Source organism: Diospyros lotus, chromosome 4 (assembly GCF_014633365.1).
Source record: "Diospyros lotus cultivar Yz01 chromosome 4, ASM1463336v1, whole genome shotgun sequence".
Lineage (NCBI taxonomy): Eukaryota > Viridiplantae > Streptophyta > Magnoliopsida > Ericales > Ebenaceae > Diospyros > Diospyros lotus.
The window spans coordinates 20,641,541-20,662,761 of record NC_068341.1 but is presented as its reverse complement, the minus strand read 5'-3'; the positions used below and the strand labels follow the sequence as shown (position 1 = coordinate 20,662,761).

General features: G+C 39.4%; 1 protein-coding gene across 2 annotated transcripts; it reads right to left on the bottom strand.

The window, feature by feature from the left end:
• Positions 1-12,091: 12,091 nt before the first annotated feature.
• Positions 12,092-13,416, bottom strand: LOC127800313 (uncharacterized). Of its 2 annotated transcripts, none has more exons than XM_052334856.1 (3): positions 13,209-13,416; positions 12,926-13,112; positions 12,092-12,531 (listed from the first exon to the last, which is right to left on the bottom strand). In XM_052334856.1, exons 1-3 carry the CDS (start codon positions 13,347-13,349, stop codon positions 12,194-12,196), a joined length of 666 nt encoding a protein of 221 aa, XP_052190816.1. In that variant the 5' UTR covers positions 13,350-13,416; the 3' UTR covers positions 12,092-12,193. The 2 variants fall into 2 exon arrangements, with proteins under 2 accessions (XP_052190816.1, XP_052190817.1); XM_052334857.1 differs by having other exon boundaries at positions 12,092-12,516.
• Positions 13,417-21,221: the final 7,805 nt, after the last annotated feature.

The following is a 21,221-nucleotide window of genomic DNA, read 5'->3' as shown; positions in this document are numbered from 1 at the left end:
TGGGTGTCTTCAGAGTTCAAGTTCTCTCAGGTCTTAGCGTATTTTCAGGCCTCGTCACATTTCCAGCCCAGGGCGCTAGGCATTTGGCCACTCGGTCATGACCGAGTGGCCTTGTTTTTGCAGTCGAGGCCCACTCGGTCATGACCGAGTGGGCATGACTGTGTGGCATCTTCATCTGCTTCCGGCCATTTATTGCTTCCTTACATTGCTTCGCTCTTCTTCGTCTTATACTGATGTTTTTACTTTGCCTGCAGGTATTTGTTTGTTGTGGTCATCCGTCTTTTTCCACTTCTTCAACATAACAAGGTAACGCTCTCAAGTCTTTTCAATATGTCGACGAAAAGACCAACATCACCCCCAGGCCTCACGCACATTCCTGTCGATTCAAGCTCTCGGCTCCGTTACGAGGATTTCGAAAAGGTTTACGATGCCACTCTTTCAGGGTATATGGTGAGGTATCTTCGCCTTGATGAACCAGACCCCTCCCAAGTGGATGAAGGCTCCCTTGATATTCATTTTTCTTTGTTTGAGGTGGGACTCAACTTTCCTCTTCCGCCTTTTGCCATGGGGTGGTTGCGTCATTACAATATTGTTCCAACTCAGCTTCATCCTAATGGCTGGGCCCAGTTGGTGGGTTTTTTCATACTTTGTCACCAGCGGGATGTAGTCCATTCCTTGATGCTTTTCAGTTGTTTCTATCGATTACGAAAGGCTAGTAAAGACTGTCATCTCTACATGCTCCAAAAGGTATCTAGCTTCGAGTTGTTTAGTGCCCTTCCTAACAAGATCAACCAATTCAAAGAACGATGGTTGGTGATAGAGCCTCCACCCGGTTGGGATGCTTCCATGCATTAGAATCATCATGATGCCAGCCAAGGGTTCCCTCCCTGCAAAGACGTTCGGGGCGTATATCATCATCTTGTGGGGATACAAACGGTGCAAGGTCCTGTTGATTTGTTGAGCCTCTTGAATTTAGAAATTTTCAGAGTCGCGGGTTGGGGGGTTGTAATGCCAACTGCTCCTCCTCCATCTTCTACGTTGTCCAACCGAGAAATGGAAGAAGTCGAGGAGGAGGAGATGGAAATGTCTGGGCCGTCTTCATATCCTCCATTCGATCCTCAAGAGGAAATCACTCCTGGGAGTAGATTATCTTTTGCTAGTGCTTTCATTGTTCCATCATTGCATTATTTTCTATATTAAATGCTTTATATTGATTTTTACAAAGATGGTTGGATTAGGCAGACTAGAGGAATTGTGCAGACGTCATCGTGAGGAGGAGGCACGCATTGCGGCAACGACTGGGGTTTCTGCTCATGGCACCGAGGGATCTACCAGTTCTCGTCCTCCTCGGTCACGCAGACCTGCCGGAGTTTCTCTTACCGGGGTGGAAAGATGTCATCGCTCGGGAGGTGACCATTCGAGTATAGAAGTTCCTTTTCCTATGGAAAGCCCAGCATCGATCCCTCTCTCCCGTGAAGAGACCATTGACGTTCCATCTCTGGCTCCCAGCTTTCGAGGAGGGCAAAGTTCATCTTCTCGATTTGTTGGAGACATGGCCCGGGTGGAAGAAGAGTGTCGCCGCTCTGTGATTCCCAACAGGAAGGACCGTCGTCATCTTGAGGGTAAGAAATCAATGAAACCGCCTCCTTTACTTCCCGTTCCCGGCTAGGTGAGACATACTATGATTCTCGGGGATGGTACGAAGCTTAGCGGTCTGGACTTTCAAGTTTCCCCCGGGGTACTAGAGACAGAGTCTGTTTCCGAACCTGGGATTGGTGCCCGTCTCATTTATTCCACCATTCTCCCTCAAGATGAATGGCGATTTATTGGCAATAACCATGCCCAGGCTAGGGATGAAGTAGAGCAGTTCCTGGTGCAAGGGATTCAGGGAATCGTTGTTTCCAATGCCAGGGAAAGGGCATATCGTGAGCAAGTAGACGCATAGATGTCAGACTGGAGGAATCGTCAATCCACCTGGAACGAAGAACGCCAAGAGCTAAAGTGTCGTGCTAGTCGGGCAAACGTCGGGAAGAGAAATGTAGAGGCAGAGATTGAGAGTATGCGTGCTCAGCTGTCCGAGGTTGTTGTTGGTACCTCAGGCCTTCAAGGGGAAATCCAAGATTTATGTTCTAAGCTAGAGGCTGAAGAGCGAAAAAATGTTGGGTTGATGACGAAGCATGAAGCACTTCTACAAGAACACTCTCTATGCCTGGCGGAACTAAAAATAAGTCGTAGGGATGCCCGTGTTATTCGGGCTGATGCGGTGAAGGAATATCATCTTTCGACCGACTGCCAAGATATGAAGGGGAGGTATGCTTCAGGTTTTTCGAACTATGGATTTTATCTGGCCTGCACCTATCTAAAATCTCAGTGTCCAAGAGAGACTTTTCTGGAACTCCTGCTTACTCCCGAAGTTGAGGAATCTACTCAGGTGGACTGGCGTCAGTATGAGCCGAACGCTCCTATAAGTCCTTCTTCTTACTTGGATTCTTTTATGGTGGATGACTTGGAGAATCTAACGGGCTCATGGAATTTGTTTCCTTTCAACCGTGGGGGAGAAGGCATGGTGGACAACCTCGAAGCAATTGAAGAGGATCCTCACGCAGCTGTTGAAGATGTGCCACATACAGACGAGGCTGAGGAAGGGGAACTTCCAACAGTGTCCCCTGAGATTCATGTTGCATCATTCGGGTCTACTAAGCACTCATCTCGTAAGTCTCGCTCCTGCGAGTAGATCCTCATTGTTGTTTGCTTCTCGTTGTTTTTTTTTAGTACTCCCTGTTGTTCCTGCTGCAATGAGAGTTATCGCTTTATCCCTAGGTATTTATCTTCTTTGGTCTGCTCAATATTCTCTGCTCCTTAATGTTTGACTTATTCTTTTAATGTTGACCTCAGTGATAGAAGGTTGGGGCTTTTCTTTTGTTATTGGGTCGTGCGCGGAATGACAGGTTTCAACGTATTTTACCTCGTGGTCAGGCCATAAGCAGGGTAACGAGTGTGAGTGTATTTTATCTCGTGGCCGAGCTATGAGTGGCGCAACGAGTTTGAGCGTATTTTACCCTGTTGTCGAGCCATAAACGGGGCAACAGGCTAGAGCGTATTTTACCTCGTTGCCGGGCCATAGCGGAATAACGGGCTAAAGCGTATTTTACCTCGTGCCGGATCATAAGCGGGGCAACGGGCTTGAGTTTCCCTTCTGTAGATAAAAAATGCAAATAAAATGAAAGCCATGAACACAAGCATTTTTATGTGGTTCGGCCGAATGTGCCTACGTCCACGATCCCAATTAGGGCTTATATTATTACAGATACTTTGCCAGGTATGGCATTCACATACAACTTGAGATAATTTAAATTCCACATTTTTCCAAGGGTGTCTCTCGAAAGGGTTTGTAAAATGCAAGTGTTGGGACCAATCAACTTTAGAATGAGGTATGGCCCCTCCCAATATGCTCGTAACTTTCCGTCATCCTTAAGCGCGTTGGTTACAAAAGATCTCCGGAGTACTAGATGTCCCTCTTCCATGGGCCTATTCTTTACCTGAGAATTGAAATAACTGGTGATTCTTCTCTAATAAGCAGCTATCCTCATGGTAGCGTTATCCCGCTGCGCTTCAATCAAATCCAAATTTTCTCTCAATGCTTCAGAATTCCTTGCACTGTTCTCTTCCTCATATGCCATTAGCCTAAGGGACTTAGCTGAAATTTCAATGGGAATTAAGGCCTCTATTCCATATACGAGATTGAACGGAGTTTCACCAGTAGCGATTCGACTAGTCGTTCGGTAAGCCCACAAAATCGAGGGCAACTTGTCAGCCCATCTTCCCCTGGCCCCTTTAAGTCGGGTTTTTAGGCCATGCAGTATGGGTCAGTTGCTGACCCCAGCTTGTCCATTATCTTGGGGGTATGCCACTAAAGCGAATCGTAGTTGAATCCCTAGGTTGTCATAGAATTTTCTAAATGAGTCACAATCAAACTGTTTCCCATGGTCCGTAACGATAATTCTTGGTATCCCAAACCATCACACGATGTATTTCCATACCATTACTTCTACTTTTCTTGCTATAATGCTAGCCAATGCCTCAGCTTCAATCCATTTGGTGAAGTAGTCAGTAGCTACTATTAAAAATTTTCTCTGTCCCGGTGCTTGTGGGAACGGACCCAGAATATCCAAACCCCACTGGGAGAATGGTATAGGCTAGAACGCAGGCTGTAGCTGAGATATCGGGGCAGATTGGATTGGGGCATGCCACTAGCATTTGTCACACGATTTAACTTTCTTTAATGCGTCTGATCATAGCGTGGGCCAAAAGAAACCAACCCTCAAAACATTAGTTGTTAGGGCTCTTGCTCCCAAATGTTCCCCACATACTCCGCTATGGGTGTCTGCTAGGGTAAATTCGGCCTCTTGGGGCCCCAAACACTTGAGAAGGGATGTAATGTAAGCTCGCTTATATAATACCCCATCTATAATGGTAAATCTCGCAGCCCTTATCTTAACTCTTCTTGCTTCTTGTGGATCATCAGGTAATTCATTGCTAGTTAGGTAATGGTAGAAGGGCGTTCGCCAATCTATTCCTGCTTCAACACATGATACTTCTTTTTCCTCAATGCTCGGTTGATGAAGCACCTCAACAAATACTGTTCATCCTGTTGTTTCTTTAGTGGATGCTAGTTTAGACAAAGCATCAGCATGTCCGTTAAGCAATCTATTTATTTGTGTTAACTAAAAACTCTTAAATGTTTGTGACATGTCTTTTACCTTGCGTAAGTATTGTGCCATTACCTGCTCTCTGGTTTCATACTGCCCATGAAACTGTTGTACAATCAATTGGGAATCACTATGGGCAATCAATTGTGTTACCTCCAATTTCCGTGCTAACCTCATTCCTGCAATCAATGCTTCATATTCGGCCACATTGTTGGTACTTGGAAAAGCAAATTGCAGAGAATACTCTAAAGTTTCTCCCTCGGGGGGTACAAGTACTATCCCAGCGCTGCTTCCCTGCGAGCTAGATGCTCCATCCACAAACAATAACCACTTTGTCTGCTCATTTTCTCTCATTTTACTAGAGTGTGTACATTCCACAATAAAATCAACCAGTGCCTGCCCCTTTATAGATTGCCGGGGTTGATACTGGATATCATATTCACTCAATTCAATGGACCATTTAGTAAGGCGACCAGAACATTTAGGCTTTTGCAAAATACTCCATAAGGGTTAGTCTGTAAGTATGATGATTGAATGATCCTAGAGGTACGGCCTCGATTTTTTGGAGGCGTTTAACAGAGCTAACGCCATCTTTTCAGCCAAGGGGTAGCATGTCTATGAGCCCTATGACACCTTCCTATCATAGTATATTGGTCGATCCACATGTCCCTCTTTCCTAATCAATATTGCACTTATTGCTTCGTCACTTATCCCCATGTATAAATACAATGTCTCTCCAGTTTCTAGTCGTGTCAATAGGGGAACTTCTTTCAAGTATTCCTTTAATGCTTCAAATGACTTCTGGCATTGTTCTATCCACTCAAACTTTTTCCCAGCCCTCAATGTTTGTAAAAATGGGAGCTCTCTTTTAGCTAACTTGGAGAGAAAATGCCCGAGAGCTATCATCCGTCCTGTCAATCGCTGAACTTCCTTGGTTGATGTTAGCAGTTCCATATCCAATATCGTTTGAATTTTCTCAGGGTTTGCCTCGATTCCTCTTTGTGTGATCATGTATCCCAAGAATTTTCCAGACTACACTCTAAAGGCACACTTTGTTGGATTTAATCGCATCTTGTATTGTTTAAAGACTCCGAGCACCTGTCCTAGCTTTTCTACATGTGATTCATCCTTTTGACTTTTCACAATCATGTTCTCAACGTATGCTTCCATTGTGTCGCCCAACAATTCTTTAAAGACTTTATTCACCATGCGTTGATAAGTGGCCCCAACGTTCTTGAGTCCAAAGGGCATGACTTGGTAACAATATGTCCCCTTGTCGGTGATAAACGACGTTTTCTCCTAGTCTTGAGCATACATCATTATTTGGTGAAACCCCGAGAAAGCATCCAAAAAACTTAGAAACTGGTACCCAGACGTTTCATCTACGAGACGGTCGATCTGAGGTAGTGGGTATGAGTCTTTGGGGCATGCTTTGTTGAGATTGGTGAAATCCACACACATGCCATTTTCCATTGGGCTTCGAGACCATAACAACATTGGCCAACCATTCCGGATATAATACTTCTAGAATGAAGCCTGCCCTTAGCAATTTATCAATTTCCTCTTCCAATGCTTGTAGCCTATCAAGCGCAATGTTTCGCTTCTTCTGTCTAATTGGCTTGAACTGGGGATCTACATTCAAACAGTGGCATATCACTTCTAGACTGATCCCTAACATATCTTTTGGTTTCCAAGCAAATACGTCTGAATTTTCTCGTAGGCATTTCATAATCTCTTCTTTTATATGTTCCGGAAGTTGTGAGCCAACATATGCTAATTTCTCATAATCCACTTCACTTAGATGCACTGCCTCTAATTCTTCAACGGGTTGAGGTTTGCGAGTGACTCCTTCTTGTAAGGATTTATGTATAGCCTTCTATGCAATAAATAAGGTTTCCTCAGTTCTTTTTCCTTTTGTAGATGACACATAACAGGTTCGTGCCTTCTTTTGGTCTCCCCAACCCTATCCAACTCTGGCAGGCATAGGGAACTTCATCAATAAGTAGCATGAGGACACCACGGCCCTCAGATCATTAAGTAATGGACGGCCCAAAATCATGTTGTATGCCGCCGAGGAGGTTTTAACCACTATAAAATTTGCTTGTCGAGTCACGATTTGGGGGTCCGCACCCAACGTGATGGGTAATTGAATAAATCCTGCAACTGGGACTGCTTCCCTAGTGAAGCAGTACAGGGGCGAGGACACTTTTCTTAATGAATCATGAGATAAATGCATTTGCTTAAAACAATTCCAGTAAATCAAATTGACAGAACTGTCATTGTCTACCAGAATTCTACTAATGGGGTGTTTGGCCACGACTGCTGAAATAACCATTGGATCATCATACGAGAGTATTATATCAGCTCAGTCGACAAGGGCGAATGTAATTAGCTCTTCATCATCTCTAACTTCCATCACTGAATCAACCTAGTAAGCTTGATGGTCATATGCCTTTCGGGAGGTCGACATGTCCCCACTTAAGGTTTCCCTTCCTGAAATAACATGAATGGCTTGTTGAGTTGGCTCATTATCTAAATAAGGATCTTATCTACAATCTCTTCCTCTCTCTTGCTGCCTTGGGTTTTGTCTTTCATACCCATCACGCCTGTCTCCCCTTTGCCGAGGTTCCCGACCTTCTTCTCCTTCATTTCTCACATATCTTTGTAGGTGCCCCTCTCGAATAAGCATTTTGATTTAATTCTTCAATTCTCTGCAATGATCTGTGGAATGCCCCCAGGTCCGATGGTATCTACAATACTCTTCTTGGTTTTTTCCCATGGGTCTATCAACTCTGCGGGGTAGTTTAAGGAGTCCCTCCCCCTCTACTACGGCTAATATAGCTGATCATGGTTGCAAAAGCCGGGTATAATGATTAAACTGAGGTTTAGGTGCATCTACTCTCCTAACCCTTTCCTGTTGTCGTACAAACTCTTTTTCCCCTTCACGATCTTTTCTCCTTTGTTCTCTATCTTCATTCCCCCCCATATTCCTCATGATCTTGGTGTGGAGGATATACCTGTTTGCCCTAACAAACAAATCAGCTAAGAACGTTGGAGGGTCTAAGGAAAGTGACTCTTGGAGAGAGGCGAGACGCGTCCTTTGAAGCATAGCAAACACTACTACTTGGGTTGACAAATCAGTAACTTCAAGAGTGGCATTACGAAATCTGTCCACAAATTGACATAAGGATTCTTTGTTCCCCTGTCGTATGTTGAGCAAGTACGTGGCGTCTTTTTTCCTTCGACTGTTAATCACAAAAGCTTTGATAAATTCTGTTTTAAGCTGCCCAAATGATGAAATAGAAGTTTTCGGCAAGCTGTTAAACCATGTTCGAACATGTCCCGATAGTGTTAAGGAAAAGGCTCGGCACATTATGTCGTCGTCACATCCATGCAATATCATCAGTGACTCACAATTTTGAACATGATCGTATGAATCGTCTTTTCCTGAGTAGAGGGTGATTTGTGGCATTTTGAATTTTCGAGGCAAAGGCATCTCCAATATATCTGCAGTAAAGGGGCATTTTCTGTGCTAGTGCTCCTTCGTTGCGAGGATTAACTTTTTCCGCTCAAGCACTTCTTCCACTACTCTTTTCATGTCATCACGCATGCTAGCTATTGTTTGGTTATCATGTCTTGTTGGCGTGCTGGCCACTGTTTCATGATATCTCCGCCTTTGGGGGCTTCTGGCCCTGTTTTCCATTCTTGGGTTTTCATTTCTTCGGGGCATGTTATGAGGGTTCTTCCTTGGTGGTGGCGATCTGGGCCTATCCTCCCGTCGAGGAGTAGATCGAGAATGAGAATCGGGAATGGCCTCTTGGTAAGAATCAGCTCCCACCTCGGGTTAAGGCTCAGGTGATGGCATAAACTTTTTCAACGTGTCGGGCAACGTCCCTCCAGGCATCATTCCTTGGAGTATGCCAGTCATGTCTCGAAGTGCTTGCATACCCTCAACATGTTCCTGTCTCAATGCTTCGTACTCTTCCCAAGGGACCCTGCGCGACGGCTGTCGTGAAGTTCCCACTTGATCAACAAGAAGAGATCTTGAGCCGATGTTCAATGGAGGTAGGACTGATTGATTCCCCACTTACTGGCCTGGGGAAATGGATCAATCACCTCCTTGGGGTTGAACATTATGAGGGGGCAAAGTTGCTACTTATGGGTGAGAATCTAGAATAATAATAGGAGGCGCTCCCTGTTGTTGAGAATTCCGTGGTGGTAAGCATGTTTCTACGCCTTGAGAGAGAGTTTGTCGGTGTCCACGGGTGTTTGTCATTCTTAAATTGACTTTTTGTCTTGCGTTTCCCACAGACGGCGCCAATTGTTATTGCCAAAATACAACAATCTATTTTTTATTGTGGGCAGATGTAAAAGTCTCGGGAGTCATGCCTTCAATGATGAGAATCTTGACAAGCAACTGAATCTGGCAGTCAAGCAGATCTGGTAATTCAACAGAGTTGATGGTCTGGTAGGGCTGATGATCTGGCGAGCTGATGACTTGGTTGATCTGGTAGATCTGGTGGATCTGATGATCAGGTGGCCCAAGATAACCTAGTGACCTTGGATAACCGAGTGATCTTGAATAAACGAGTGGCCTTGAATAACCGGGTGGTCTTGGATAACTGAGTGGGCTTGGATAACCGAGTGACCTCCAATAACTGAGTGGCCTACAAAATGAGAGCACCGTTAGGACGCGGGTGGGGGTCCCCACGCAAACCCTCCGATGCTTAAGTCAGATCTCGAGAAAAAGTGTGAAATTGTACTTAAGTAGCTCAAGAGTACGTCCCTTGTGATGGAGACAGGACCTTTTATTTATAGTGGAGGGTGAAGGAGGCCACGCGATAATCTTGGCGAGGGTCTTGCAACCCGTTCCGGAGATCCCGCGACTCATTTCAAGGATTTCAAAGCCCATTCAGTTGGGCGCCTGATGATGAGAGGGGGTCCACTCGGTTACAATTGAGTGGGCCATAAAAATAGCCAGGCTAGGGAGTCACTCGGCATAACCGAGTGACCCCTCACTCGGTTATGCTCTGAGGGCGACCCCTCGGCATAGTCGGGCTGGAGTACCCACTCGGCATAGCCGAGCTGGGGTACCCACTCAGCATAACTGAGTGGCCCCCCACTCGGTTATGCCAAGTGAGTCTTTTGCTTCTTCATGATGCTTTGCTCTTTCTTTCTTGAGCCATATTGAGCCCCACCTTTGATCAGGTATTGGCTTGATTTTTCCTAGTACATCACCATGAAAGGCCTTTCCAAGATAAAATTGTGAGGTTAATACCCAAGCACTACATGATAGATAACGCTAAATCAAAGCTAATAACGCTAAATCAAAGCTAATAATATCTCATATGGGATATAACGATATCCTTAACCACATTAGATGGAGTCGTTAATTAATAGAAATTCTCATGCTAGCTCCCCTATATATAGAACTTACACTTAATTAGGGGGTTTTTGTGTGCGACGCACATGTGTGTTTTTTTCTTGCTTTAATATTAGATAAGAAACAAGACAATGAGAAAATACAAGGCAAAAAGAAAGAGTTAGAGCTAGGTCAAGGATCTAACAACCTGACTTTATTAACAATTGATGAAAACAAATTACTGGAGTAACTTTCAATTAAAAATTATTTTTTTTATTTTTTACAAAAAAATCATAAAAAAAAATAAGAAAAATGAGAGAATTAAAAAAAAAGATTCAATATTTTAAAAAAAATAAAAATCACGAGCTTTGTGAGCTTGTAATGGAATGAAAATTATATAAAATGGGAATAAGAGCGTGATTTTCACAGTTTTATTTTAACATTAATAAATCTTTTTTTGTTTTTGAATTTTTTGATGAATTATTTTTAAAATAAAAATAATAATATTAGGATGAAAAGTTCTTCCATTAATTTGAGATTGAGGGTATTATATAATTATTACAATTATGAAATTTTAGGTATATATTTAATAAAAATTAAAATACAATATTATATAATTGATATAGAAATAAAATTCAATTTTTTTTTTCATAATTTAGCCAAACCATGAAACACAACCACACAAAAATTAATCTGATCAATGGTAGAATAACACAAGCAAAGACAACATGTATGGTCTTCCACCCAGCTACGATGATGGTGAAGCATGAGAAGATTTCTAGACTTATTTTTAGGATAGGGTTACCAATTAACATCAATTCCTTTCCCATTGTTTTGTCTAAAGGTCTTTCCATTTAGCTACTAATTTAGTAACCATGATCCCTGAGAATGCAACGATCATCATTAATTATTATTATCCATAAACAAAGATTTTAAGTAAAGTTATTAGTAATTCTATTCAATAAACTATTATTAAAAAATACGAACACCGAGAGCCACACAAAGACACTCACCTTAGAATTTCTCCAACTACTTGTGGAATTGTTGAGTAGAATTGTTAGCATTGTCTTGTTGAATTAACATTATCTGCAAATGTATATATGTTAAAGTCACACCTCTAGATGTTAAAATGATCTCTGGATTGTTATTATGTTGATTTCTATAATTGGCCTTATAGGTGGTGGTTCAGTTGTTCTGGATCTTCTCTTTTGTTTACTGTTTCGGGTTTTGTTTCTTTGTTGATTTTTTTTTTTCTTTGGCTAACTATGTTTCTTTGTTAGTTTTATTATTTTCTTGTCAACTTTTATTAAATTCTATGATTTAGAGCCTCTAAACAATTAACTTTATATTCATTTTTTATCTCAAAAATTATGCTTATTCTAACCATATTTCATATTCTACTCTTTATTTAATTTATTTATTAATAAATTTCCAATTTTATTTTTTTTACTTTACCTATAAAGTTTTACTACTATAAAAATTTAATATTTATTTTCTAATTTAATAATCCAAATGCCCGACTGTCCCGTTTGTTCATTTTCTCTTTCACCATGACTTTGTATTTTCTGGCCATGCACCACTTCTTTTTTGTCGTGTGACAAATCGCTTGCAATATATTTTATCGTGTTCGTCTTCTTCTATAGAGAATCGTGTTTCAACAGTGACGATTGCAACTGCAGCGATGATGACTGTTGTGCTACGGTGGACAATGGCAATAGCTAAACATTTAGCTCTTAGCTCCTCCTGTCCTCATCGCTAAGATTTTAGCTTAACAAAGGAAAATTAGTAGAGCATTGGGGAGAGCCTTATAAATTGCTAAAGTCTTAGGACTTGATAGCTAGAGCATGACACTGAATTTGGCAGCATATTAAGGTTAGAAATTATTAGATTAGGTTCTCCGAATTTGCTTTGGGAAGCTAATTATGACCTTTTGCTTTTGGAATGCTCATCTGTCCTCTCTCTACCCCTTCGGTCGCTTCAACAAGATGAAATAGAAAAGAAATGGAAACGAAAGAAAACGTGAGAAAATCCGTTGGTCTCCTGTTTTCCTACTTCCACATGCCCGACAAAAACCCATCTGAGTCTGAATTCCCTTTCCCCAACTATTCAAAAACGCAGATTTCTAGGCCGATGAGAAAGTGATTTTCTTGCAGTTCTCGGAGAGCCATTTAGACTGCACGTAACTGGCTTTCCTCCATGGAGGAATCAGAAGGCCTCTCTCTTTCAGAGACTGCTTGGCGGCGGAGCAAAGCAAAGACACCGTTTTCATGAGCTTTTCTTCACTTCCGACGAATGTGCACGGCAGCAAGTTCAAGAGCTCCGAGTAGGCCGGCGTTGGCCTCGCCAGCTCGAACTGTGACCGGAAATCCATGTCCACTATCAGCCTCACTACTGCCTCTCCGCCATTGCTCACCTTCTTCACCACGTCAATGTACTCATAATCGCCTGTGTATTCAAATACTTTGAACCAAACACCGGATTTTATAAAAAGGCTTCTCTTCATAATTAAAAAAAGGAAAATAAAAAAAAATAGAGTCGGTCGAGTAATAGATTACAGTTACATAAAAATTGCCAATTTTTGTATGATATTTGTAAAACAAAAATCCCATTATTCGATCCCTCCTAAAACTGTATAGTTGGACGGGATAAGGCGAAATCCCCCCATCAATCTGTCTCTTAACACTCATTTTAATGGTTGGGGGAGTGGGATTTCATAACCCAGTTATTTGGACTAAGTTTGGGACCGAATAGTTAAAAAAACAAATAATAATAACACACGTGGGGAAAAATATATATATCAAATATGTGTGTGTGTGTGTGTGTGTGTGTAGAGAGAGAGAGAGAGAGAGAGGACCTGAGGGACGACCAAAAGTGGCAACCCAAGAAGTTCTACATAGGGAAGCTTCAAGACCATCTTTTACTAATCTCTGGACAATCCATTTCTTGGTTTCTTCATCAGACGTGATTTGTACATCTCTCGTGTAGAGTAAGATCTTTTCCAGAATCTCAGCTTCATCATCTGTGAGCTTCGAAAGAATATCCTGACAAAAGAACCCACATGTAGCTGCAGATTAAATCCGACCCGGAAGAGAATTAATTAGAAAACGAATCATGAGTCAGAGATGAAAATATAAAACCATCAGAGTGGAGGAGATTGCAGGTGTCTGAGGGTTTTGAGGGGGTTCTTCATGAGGAGGAGGAGAGGGAGAAATGGCGGATCCTGATTCAATGAAGTCTCGGACCATCTGAATTAGTTTCTCTTCTTCTGGGCTGCACATTTTAATTCGGTCTTAGGCTTACTTGGGGGAGCGGTTTCTTCTCTAAAAGAGATGAAGGACTTTTATATTGCCGAATGAGTCTTCAAGGCTTTGTGGAAAGTGTGGATGTAACATATACATATACATACATATATATATTATAAAAATATTAAAAATTTTAGATAAAAATTTACTAGGCCATAATAATAATAATAATAATAATAATAATAATAATAATAATAATAATATATTTTTAAATTTTAAATATAATTTTAAATAAATTAAGACTTAATATAGTGATAAATGTATTTAAAATGTTAACTATTAATTAAAATTTATGAATTTAAATATTATTTGCATAGTTAATTTTATTTTTTAGATAAAATACTTCAAGAATGTTATTAAAAAAATACTTTATTAATAAAATTTCATAATACTAAATTTTCATTTTATTTATATAATAGTGTATATACATATATATATTTATTTGCCCGTAGTTAAGCTTCTTATAAAATAATTTTAACTGATGGTCTAAGTCTTAGTACATAAAATATTTAATACACAATTATATTAATTTTATTAATCAAAATAGTTCCTCTAACAAGTACAAATCATAATTAAGCTTATTTGTGGCTGTGTTAAAAGATAAAAAAAAAATGGAGCTCTGGTGGGGACATGTGTGTGGTAGAAATAGATCATAAAACCCTAATTTATGGATATATTTGTATAAAATTAAGACAATTTATTTATAAATTGTAAAAAATTTAAAGAGGGTATTAAGTAATTTTAGTTCTTAATTATTAGGTTATAAAAATATATTTTCAATAAATATTTGATTTTTGGGGATGAATGCATTGAAGAGGTAAAAGCTATTTTATTCAAAGGAGTGGCGTGATTGAAAGGGATTTGGAACTTGGAAGGGCCGCTGCTTTGATTAGTGCAGAAGTAAAGAGGAAAGAGCAAAGAGATTCAACATCTTATCCAAAATCCACTCATCTAAATGCTGCCTGCTGCCATTTCTTCAAACTTACACTCGGCTCCATTTCTCATCATTCACTCTACCCCCAATCCCCTCCCACCCCCCTCTCTACATCTCCATCAATGACTTGACTCTGTTGATTGCCACTCTCGTGTCTATCTATCTATCTATCTAATCTATCTATGTATTTTCAAACATAATTAAAATAAATGCACCCCCATGATAATAATTCTGAGTTAAAAAGTAAAAATAAAAATAAAAATAAAATAAATGGCTATGGAGGAGTGTGGAAAGCTGCTGCCTGCTTTGGAGGAAGCACAGAAGGCAAACTAGCAGTAATGGCAACTTTCTAGGATTTGCCAGTTGCCGCCTTTACACAGTAAATAAACTGCAACAAAATTTTAAGCAATGAATGTTTGGATTGGACGCTTCATCATGACCTCTTCTGCTTCAGTTTCGCGGGAGCCCATATTCATTGAATTAAAGCAACGAGTGTGCAGCCAATTCAATAAGTACTCTTATACTATTGAAAATTTTTGGACTGGATGCTTCAAAACTTTTCTCTTTTTTTTCTCGCATGTTGATCGTATTTCTATTTCTAGCAACATCATCAATCAGTTTTTTTTTAGTAACATTTCTCACTCTTGATATCTTTCTGAATTTTACAAACTATTGTAGTTTAATTTGTTGGTTGACTGTTCATTCTCTTGACAAAGCAAGACTAAGAGATAGAGAGAGAGAGAGGGAAATCCAAAAGACTGAAGGGCAGAAGACTGGGAAAACAAAATAAATAACCAAGTCACCGCAATAAAGGATGGAGAGAGGGGAACTTAGCTATACATCTATGTGTATGTTTATATATATTTATATAACTGGTTATGTCAAGATTAACTTCATCATCATCGGCGATAGATAACGATGGTGATCAACCAGCACTAGTAATTTTTTTCATTTCTTTATAATTACATAAGAGAGAAAGAGAGAGGTAAAGTCGATGATCAAGAGTATTTTATATATTTTAAAAAATTAACAATCACCTATTCAAGGTGGAAAAAAGTGACTCACAATTAGTAAATTAACAATCACCTATTCACGATGGAAAAAAGTGACTCACAATTAGTAACATGAAGGGAAGTATTTATTATTTTTAATATCTCAAGGATATCCATGTCTTTTTCACAAACCTTAGATTAGAGGTGTCTAAGGTAATTTATTTAAAATTATTCTATAGAAAATAAAAAAATAAAAAATAGTTCAAAAATAAAATAAAATTTTGAAATGTGTTGTTTTCCAAAATTAAACTAAACTTCTAAAACTCCTAGAATAAATTTTGCACAAAATTATTTTATAATTATCTTTATCTTTTTCTTCTAATATTTTATTTTATTTTTTTTCTAAACCTTTCTTTGTCTTTGGCTCTCTTCATTTCTAAGAAAATAAAGCAGGCCACGCCGTGCGATTCCCTCTCTCTTCTCCAGCAACTTATTAGAGAAAGTAATGAATATATCATGCACTTTAACACCTTTAAAATTTTTCTTTAACCAAAATAGGATAAGTTGATATATATATGCGTGTATGTATATGATTGTGATATTATTTAATTGATATGTGTTGCTTTGGCTTTTTTGCATGATTTTTTGTTATGGGAAAGCAGGATGGGGGATTTCTTTGACCTCATCTATCACCATGGTGGACATTTTAAGTTAAAGAACAATGTGATAATGTACATCAGTGGAGAATAGCAAATAATGGCCAATTGTGACATTGACAAGACTGGATATTGGAATTTGATTGATGATTGCAAGCGTATGCTATATGTAAAGATAAGTATTATTGCCTACCTCATACCTAGACAGACCTTTATGGATGGGTGAGGGTAATAGTTTCAGACAAGGAAGTAATGGAGATGTTGCAACACGTACGGCCTGATGAGCCAGTCCATATATGTGTTGAGGCTGAGCAACCTGAAGGGGGAGTAGGTGATAATGAGGAAAATGATGCCAAGATTGGCAAGACAATGTGCACGCTGCAGGTGAAATGGGGGTACAAGATGATGCAAATAGTGTTGCTATGTTGCCAGTAGATGACAATGAGTATTCCAGAGATGCTGATTGTAGTGAAGAGTTTGATGAAGATTATCAACCAGTAGAGTAATCAGATACTGAAGATGGGTTATCAGATGATGATCTACCAACAGATGATGAGGAGCATATTGAGGCTAGGTGCAATAGTATTAAAAATAGAAATGATTGCTTGCTAGAGGTGATGTGCCTTCTGTCAAAATTATTACAGATTACCTTAGAGATTTGGGGCAAAATCAAGTCTACATACTAATGCTTTAAAGTCGAGTACCTTTATGATAGGAATAAGTGGGCAAGAGCTTCACGAGATCCTTCAGGTAGCTAATTTTGCTTTGGGCATCATGCCATTTCGGTATCTTGACATCCCCTTGGTTGCAGCTAGGTTGCATGTTAATCACTATAGGCCCTTAATTAACCATATTTCTGATTGCATCAAGTTGTAGAATGTGGCGTCTCTCTCATATGTTGGTAGAGTGGAATTAATCAGAGCGGTCTTGCAAGGGATTGAGAGCTTTTGGCTTGCCATTCTCCTTATCCCAGCTATTGTGATTGATAAAATCATTAGAATTTGCAAAGCAGTTCCTCTGGAATTCAAAGGCCCCGTTAGTGGCGTGGAAAGTTATCTACTTGCCTAAGGCTGAGAGAGGGCTGGGCCTCAGGGATCTTAAATGTTGGAATATGGTCTTTCTCTTAAAGGTCCTATGGAATTTCCACACCAAAAAGGACTCCCTTTAAGTGAGATGGGTTCACCATTTTTATTTATCTAATACTTCTATTTGGGAAAGGCAAAGTAGCAAGGATGATTCAACTTTGCTTAAAATGATTTTGTGTATTAGGGACATGCTTATCCATGATCGGGGGTCCCCTCATTAAGGGGTTAATCTTATGGTTAGCTGGGTTCAAGGGTTTAATGTGTGCCTTCATGCTGTTTATGATTTCTTTCGGCCTAAGGGCCAGAGGGAGCCTTGGGCTTCGGTTGTCTGAAGCTCGTGCCCAGTGTCCAAGCATGCTTTTATCTTGTGGCTTAGCACCAGATTGTGTCTATTAACAAAGGATAAGCTTTCTTTCATGGACATTAACTGTTCTTGCCCGTTATGTATTAAAGCGAAGGAATCAGCAAAGCACTTGTTCTTCCATTGTCGTGTTTGTTCTGATGTGTGGTCCCATATAAAGGATTGGTTGGGTATGGGAAGAAGGTTGTCATCTCTTGCAAGTGCCCTTAGATGGCTTAAAAGGGTGGTGCATGGATTTAGCTGGCAAAGCATTGTTAAGCGTATGGCTCTTGGCAGCACAGTATATTTCTTATGGGAGGCCCGTAACAGATCGATTTTTGAGGATTCAAAGCCCACGATAGAATGCATCATAATGAGGATTAAAACCTTTGTATACAAGCCAATGTTTACTTTGTATCCTTATGTTTTAATCCAATATGAGTCTCTAGCTATGGGTCTTTTGTAATTGTTTGGTTTCATGTCCCCTAGGTATGCCCAGAGTACTTGTACATTCCTTTGATCATTTATACATATTTACCCTTTGATCAAAAAAAAAATATAGAAATTGTTCTCTAAATGATGAGGGTTTCATAGTCATGAATCTAGCTAATGATACAGTTCTAACAAATGGAAAAGAATAAAGGTCAAGATGAGTCTAGCGGTTTCCACGGTGTATATAAAGAGTCTGATGATGATATCAATTCCATTTCCACTTTTGATGAGAATGATGTTGCAACTGACGAAATTCATATATGGTGGTATGGGTAAAATTAACAATTTTATGTACATCAAACATACACAACGGAAGCAATAAATACATACACCATATATAGTTTGGATATTTAAGCAACACGTTATTTTATCATATGAAGTACAATAAATAATATACCCATAGCTTGATGTCAGGATGAGTACAGAAACCATTTTTATACTAAGACCGAATCCACCTCAAATCGTGGTGGGCTTAGCCTGTCCATACCTAGCAGACAATCCGACACCTCTACGTGCACCTCTTCCCATGCTAGGTAGAGGATTCTGTATCACCAGTACCCGTGTGTAAATTTCCCGTGTGATGCTCATGCCCAATTGATTTTACAAAGTAAAGCAAAAAAGGCAAAAGTAAAGAATCAGAAGTAGAAACTGCCAAGCCCAAGCTTTCTTCCAATTTCTCCTCTGTCAATTGCCTCCTCATCACCCTCTAATTGCTTTCCATGTGGACCACACTAAGAAGGGCTAAGGCAGCATCGGGAGTCAACTCCTGTCCACTAGCCAATCGATTTCCAAGGTAGTTAACTCCTAGTATTGAGGTAGTCGACTCTCAATGCTCCAACACGCTAACATTTAACGTACTACAGTCATTAATGCTTAAGAACATATCTGAGACACAATTGGTGCATAATGCCAATATTAGACGTGACACTATATAGTGTGTGACTTTCTAGATTCACTATTCGCTAGCAAACAGATAGCACCAAAATTCATTTGGCACCAGCCAACACTCCCTGACCCATCACAAGAATCTATCCATATCCCGATGACGATTTGAGAGGTCCTAGGAAGCGCTTAGCAATGGTTCAAGACAATATAGAAGACATTAAAGTCTAACTTCCAGTAAGGTTATTACAATTGACGATTACCATGTACTATAATCCTTCCATCACCTAACATCCCGACTAATAATAGACCACGTAGGACATTCACCTTATCTATAACGACGATGGTGACAGATTCTATCCCTGAACACTTATCTTCATATACCAGTAACATGGAACAGATGAACCTCTCTACCTCGCAATTGGATGGTTCAGTGCATTAGCAAATCCCGCACACCAATAAACAAGACAATTGTGTCAATTCAAGTCTAAGGATCAACTACGCGATCACAACTAGACGATATGACCATTATCCACAACACCACGTGGTCAATCATCTGTGTCACATTCAGTGTGTTGTTCTCTAACAACCACCCACGAGTTTACCAGAGATATCCCCATGTCAAATGGTATGTAACTCACCACTCTTACCATTAGTAACTTATACTAATTAAGGTAGTAAACTATGTGCTAGTGCATACTCGACTAATCAGGGTCCTCATCCGATTAATCTAAGGACTAGGAATCATTTAAGAAGTTGTGTCGCCAAAGAATCTTGTCACACAGTCTTAGCACTTTAAGAATAAAACTCTCATACATGAGATCTAGAGACTCATTCATATAACAAACTAGAGAGTTTTATAAATGAAGATAAACTTGTCTTTTATAAGATACAACAAATGTATTTATTACAAGCCCACTAGACGCCATCTAAATCTAGTATTAGGGCACACAACATTAATAATGAGAACTAAGAAGAGAAAGAAGGTTGTGGTTTATGATCTGACATGTGATCATAAAGGAAATACCTTCAAGTTAAGGATGAGATTTGATGATTTTGCACAGTGTAAATCTGTTATCCAGATGTGAACCATAACTAATGGTTACAATGTCAAATTCATGAAGAGTGGCAAGAAGTGTTTAGAGGAAATGTGTGTTGATGATTATCCTTAGAGATTGTACGGCAACTTGATGCAAAATGAGTCAACATTTGCTATAAAGATCTTAAAAGAGTAACACAAATTGTTTTAGAGTTCTAAAGAATAGGAAGGCAACCTCCAGTTAGCTTGCCACACAGTAACTACACAAGTTTAGAAGAAATCCTAAATAGGGGAGGGATGTCAAGGATATGGAGGCAAACATAGCTGACAAGTTTTCTATTACTATGAATACATTAAAGTGTTATAAGGCTAAGTGGAAAGCCTTGAATATGATCAGAGGGTCATTAGCTGAACATTATAGTAGATTGAGGTCATACTATGCAGAGCTTATAAGAGCTGATTGATAAGGGTCAATATTTCCGATATCCTAATGAATTATATCCCTATTTTGGCTTTATATTTATGCTTAAAGTAAATAATTATTCGTATTACATATTATTTCAGGATGAAGCAAGGAAGTTGGCTTCTACAATTAATTAGGGGCATAATGGAAGACATTGGATTACCCATTTTTATTGCTCAAATTCAAAGGCCAATTATGGAGTCTAGAGGATGTTTTAAGTGCACTTGGCCCAACTATCAAATAGAATCCAACATAAGAAAGGCTCAAGACCAACCAAAGGCCCAAGACCAACTAAAGGCCCAAGACCAATCAAAGGCCCAACAAAGCCCAATTTGTAGAAGACTTTTCTTTGTTTTGTATTTTTTTTATAAGTGATTTACCACTTAAAGTCTTTTGTATTCTTATGAGTAGTCCACCACCTAAAGTCTTTGGTATTTTTTGTCTTTTACCTAATTTTCTTCCATTGGTTAGGTAAATGTTTTGTGAGTGCCCATTAGATATAATTATATTTAGTTGAATAATTGTGTGGTTTGTATTGCATCTTGTGGGCTATAAATAGCTCACTTGGGTGCATTTGTAAAAAAGTTGTTATTACTTGAATCAAAGTTTAGTTTTGTTCTTAGAGTTTCTCTTAGAGAATTGCTCTTATTCTCTCTCTTGTTTTCTCTTGTAATCTCACTTCCTTGCTTTCTTCTTTTAAATTCTTATGTCATTTATTGTTACTTTATTATCCACCGCTTAAATGGCCGGTTAATTTATGCCTTTAAATTTCTGCAATTTTAATTCTTGTTTTTTAATTATCCACCGCCTAAATGGCCGGTTAGTTTCTGCTATTTTAATTCCTGTCATTTAAATTCTATTATTTAAATTACACCATTTAAATTCTTGTCAATTAACTTTTAAATGGAAATGAGTAGCTAAATCTAATCTTGGGTTAAGGTAAGGACAGTGTCCAACGCTAATGA

Coding starts and splice junctions, on each gene's coding strand:
- LOC127800313 (XM_052334856.1), bottom strand. CDS start 13,349: ATGTGCAGCCCAGAAGAAGAGAAACTAATTCAGATGGTCCGAGACTTC. Junction 13,113..13,208: donor CAATCTCCTCCACTCTGATG/GTTTTATATTTT, acceptor TTCTTTTGTCAG/GATATTCTTTCGAAGCTCAC. Junction 12,532..12,925: donor CACTTTTGGTCGTCCCTCAG/GTCCTCTCTCTC, acceptor TTTGGTTCAAAG/TATTTGAATACACAGGCGAT.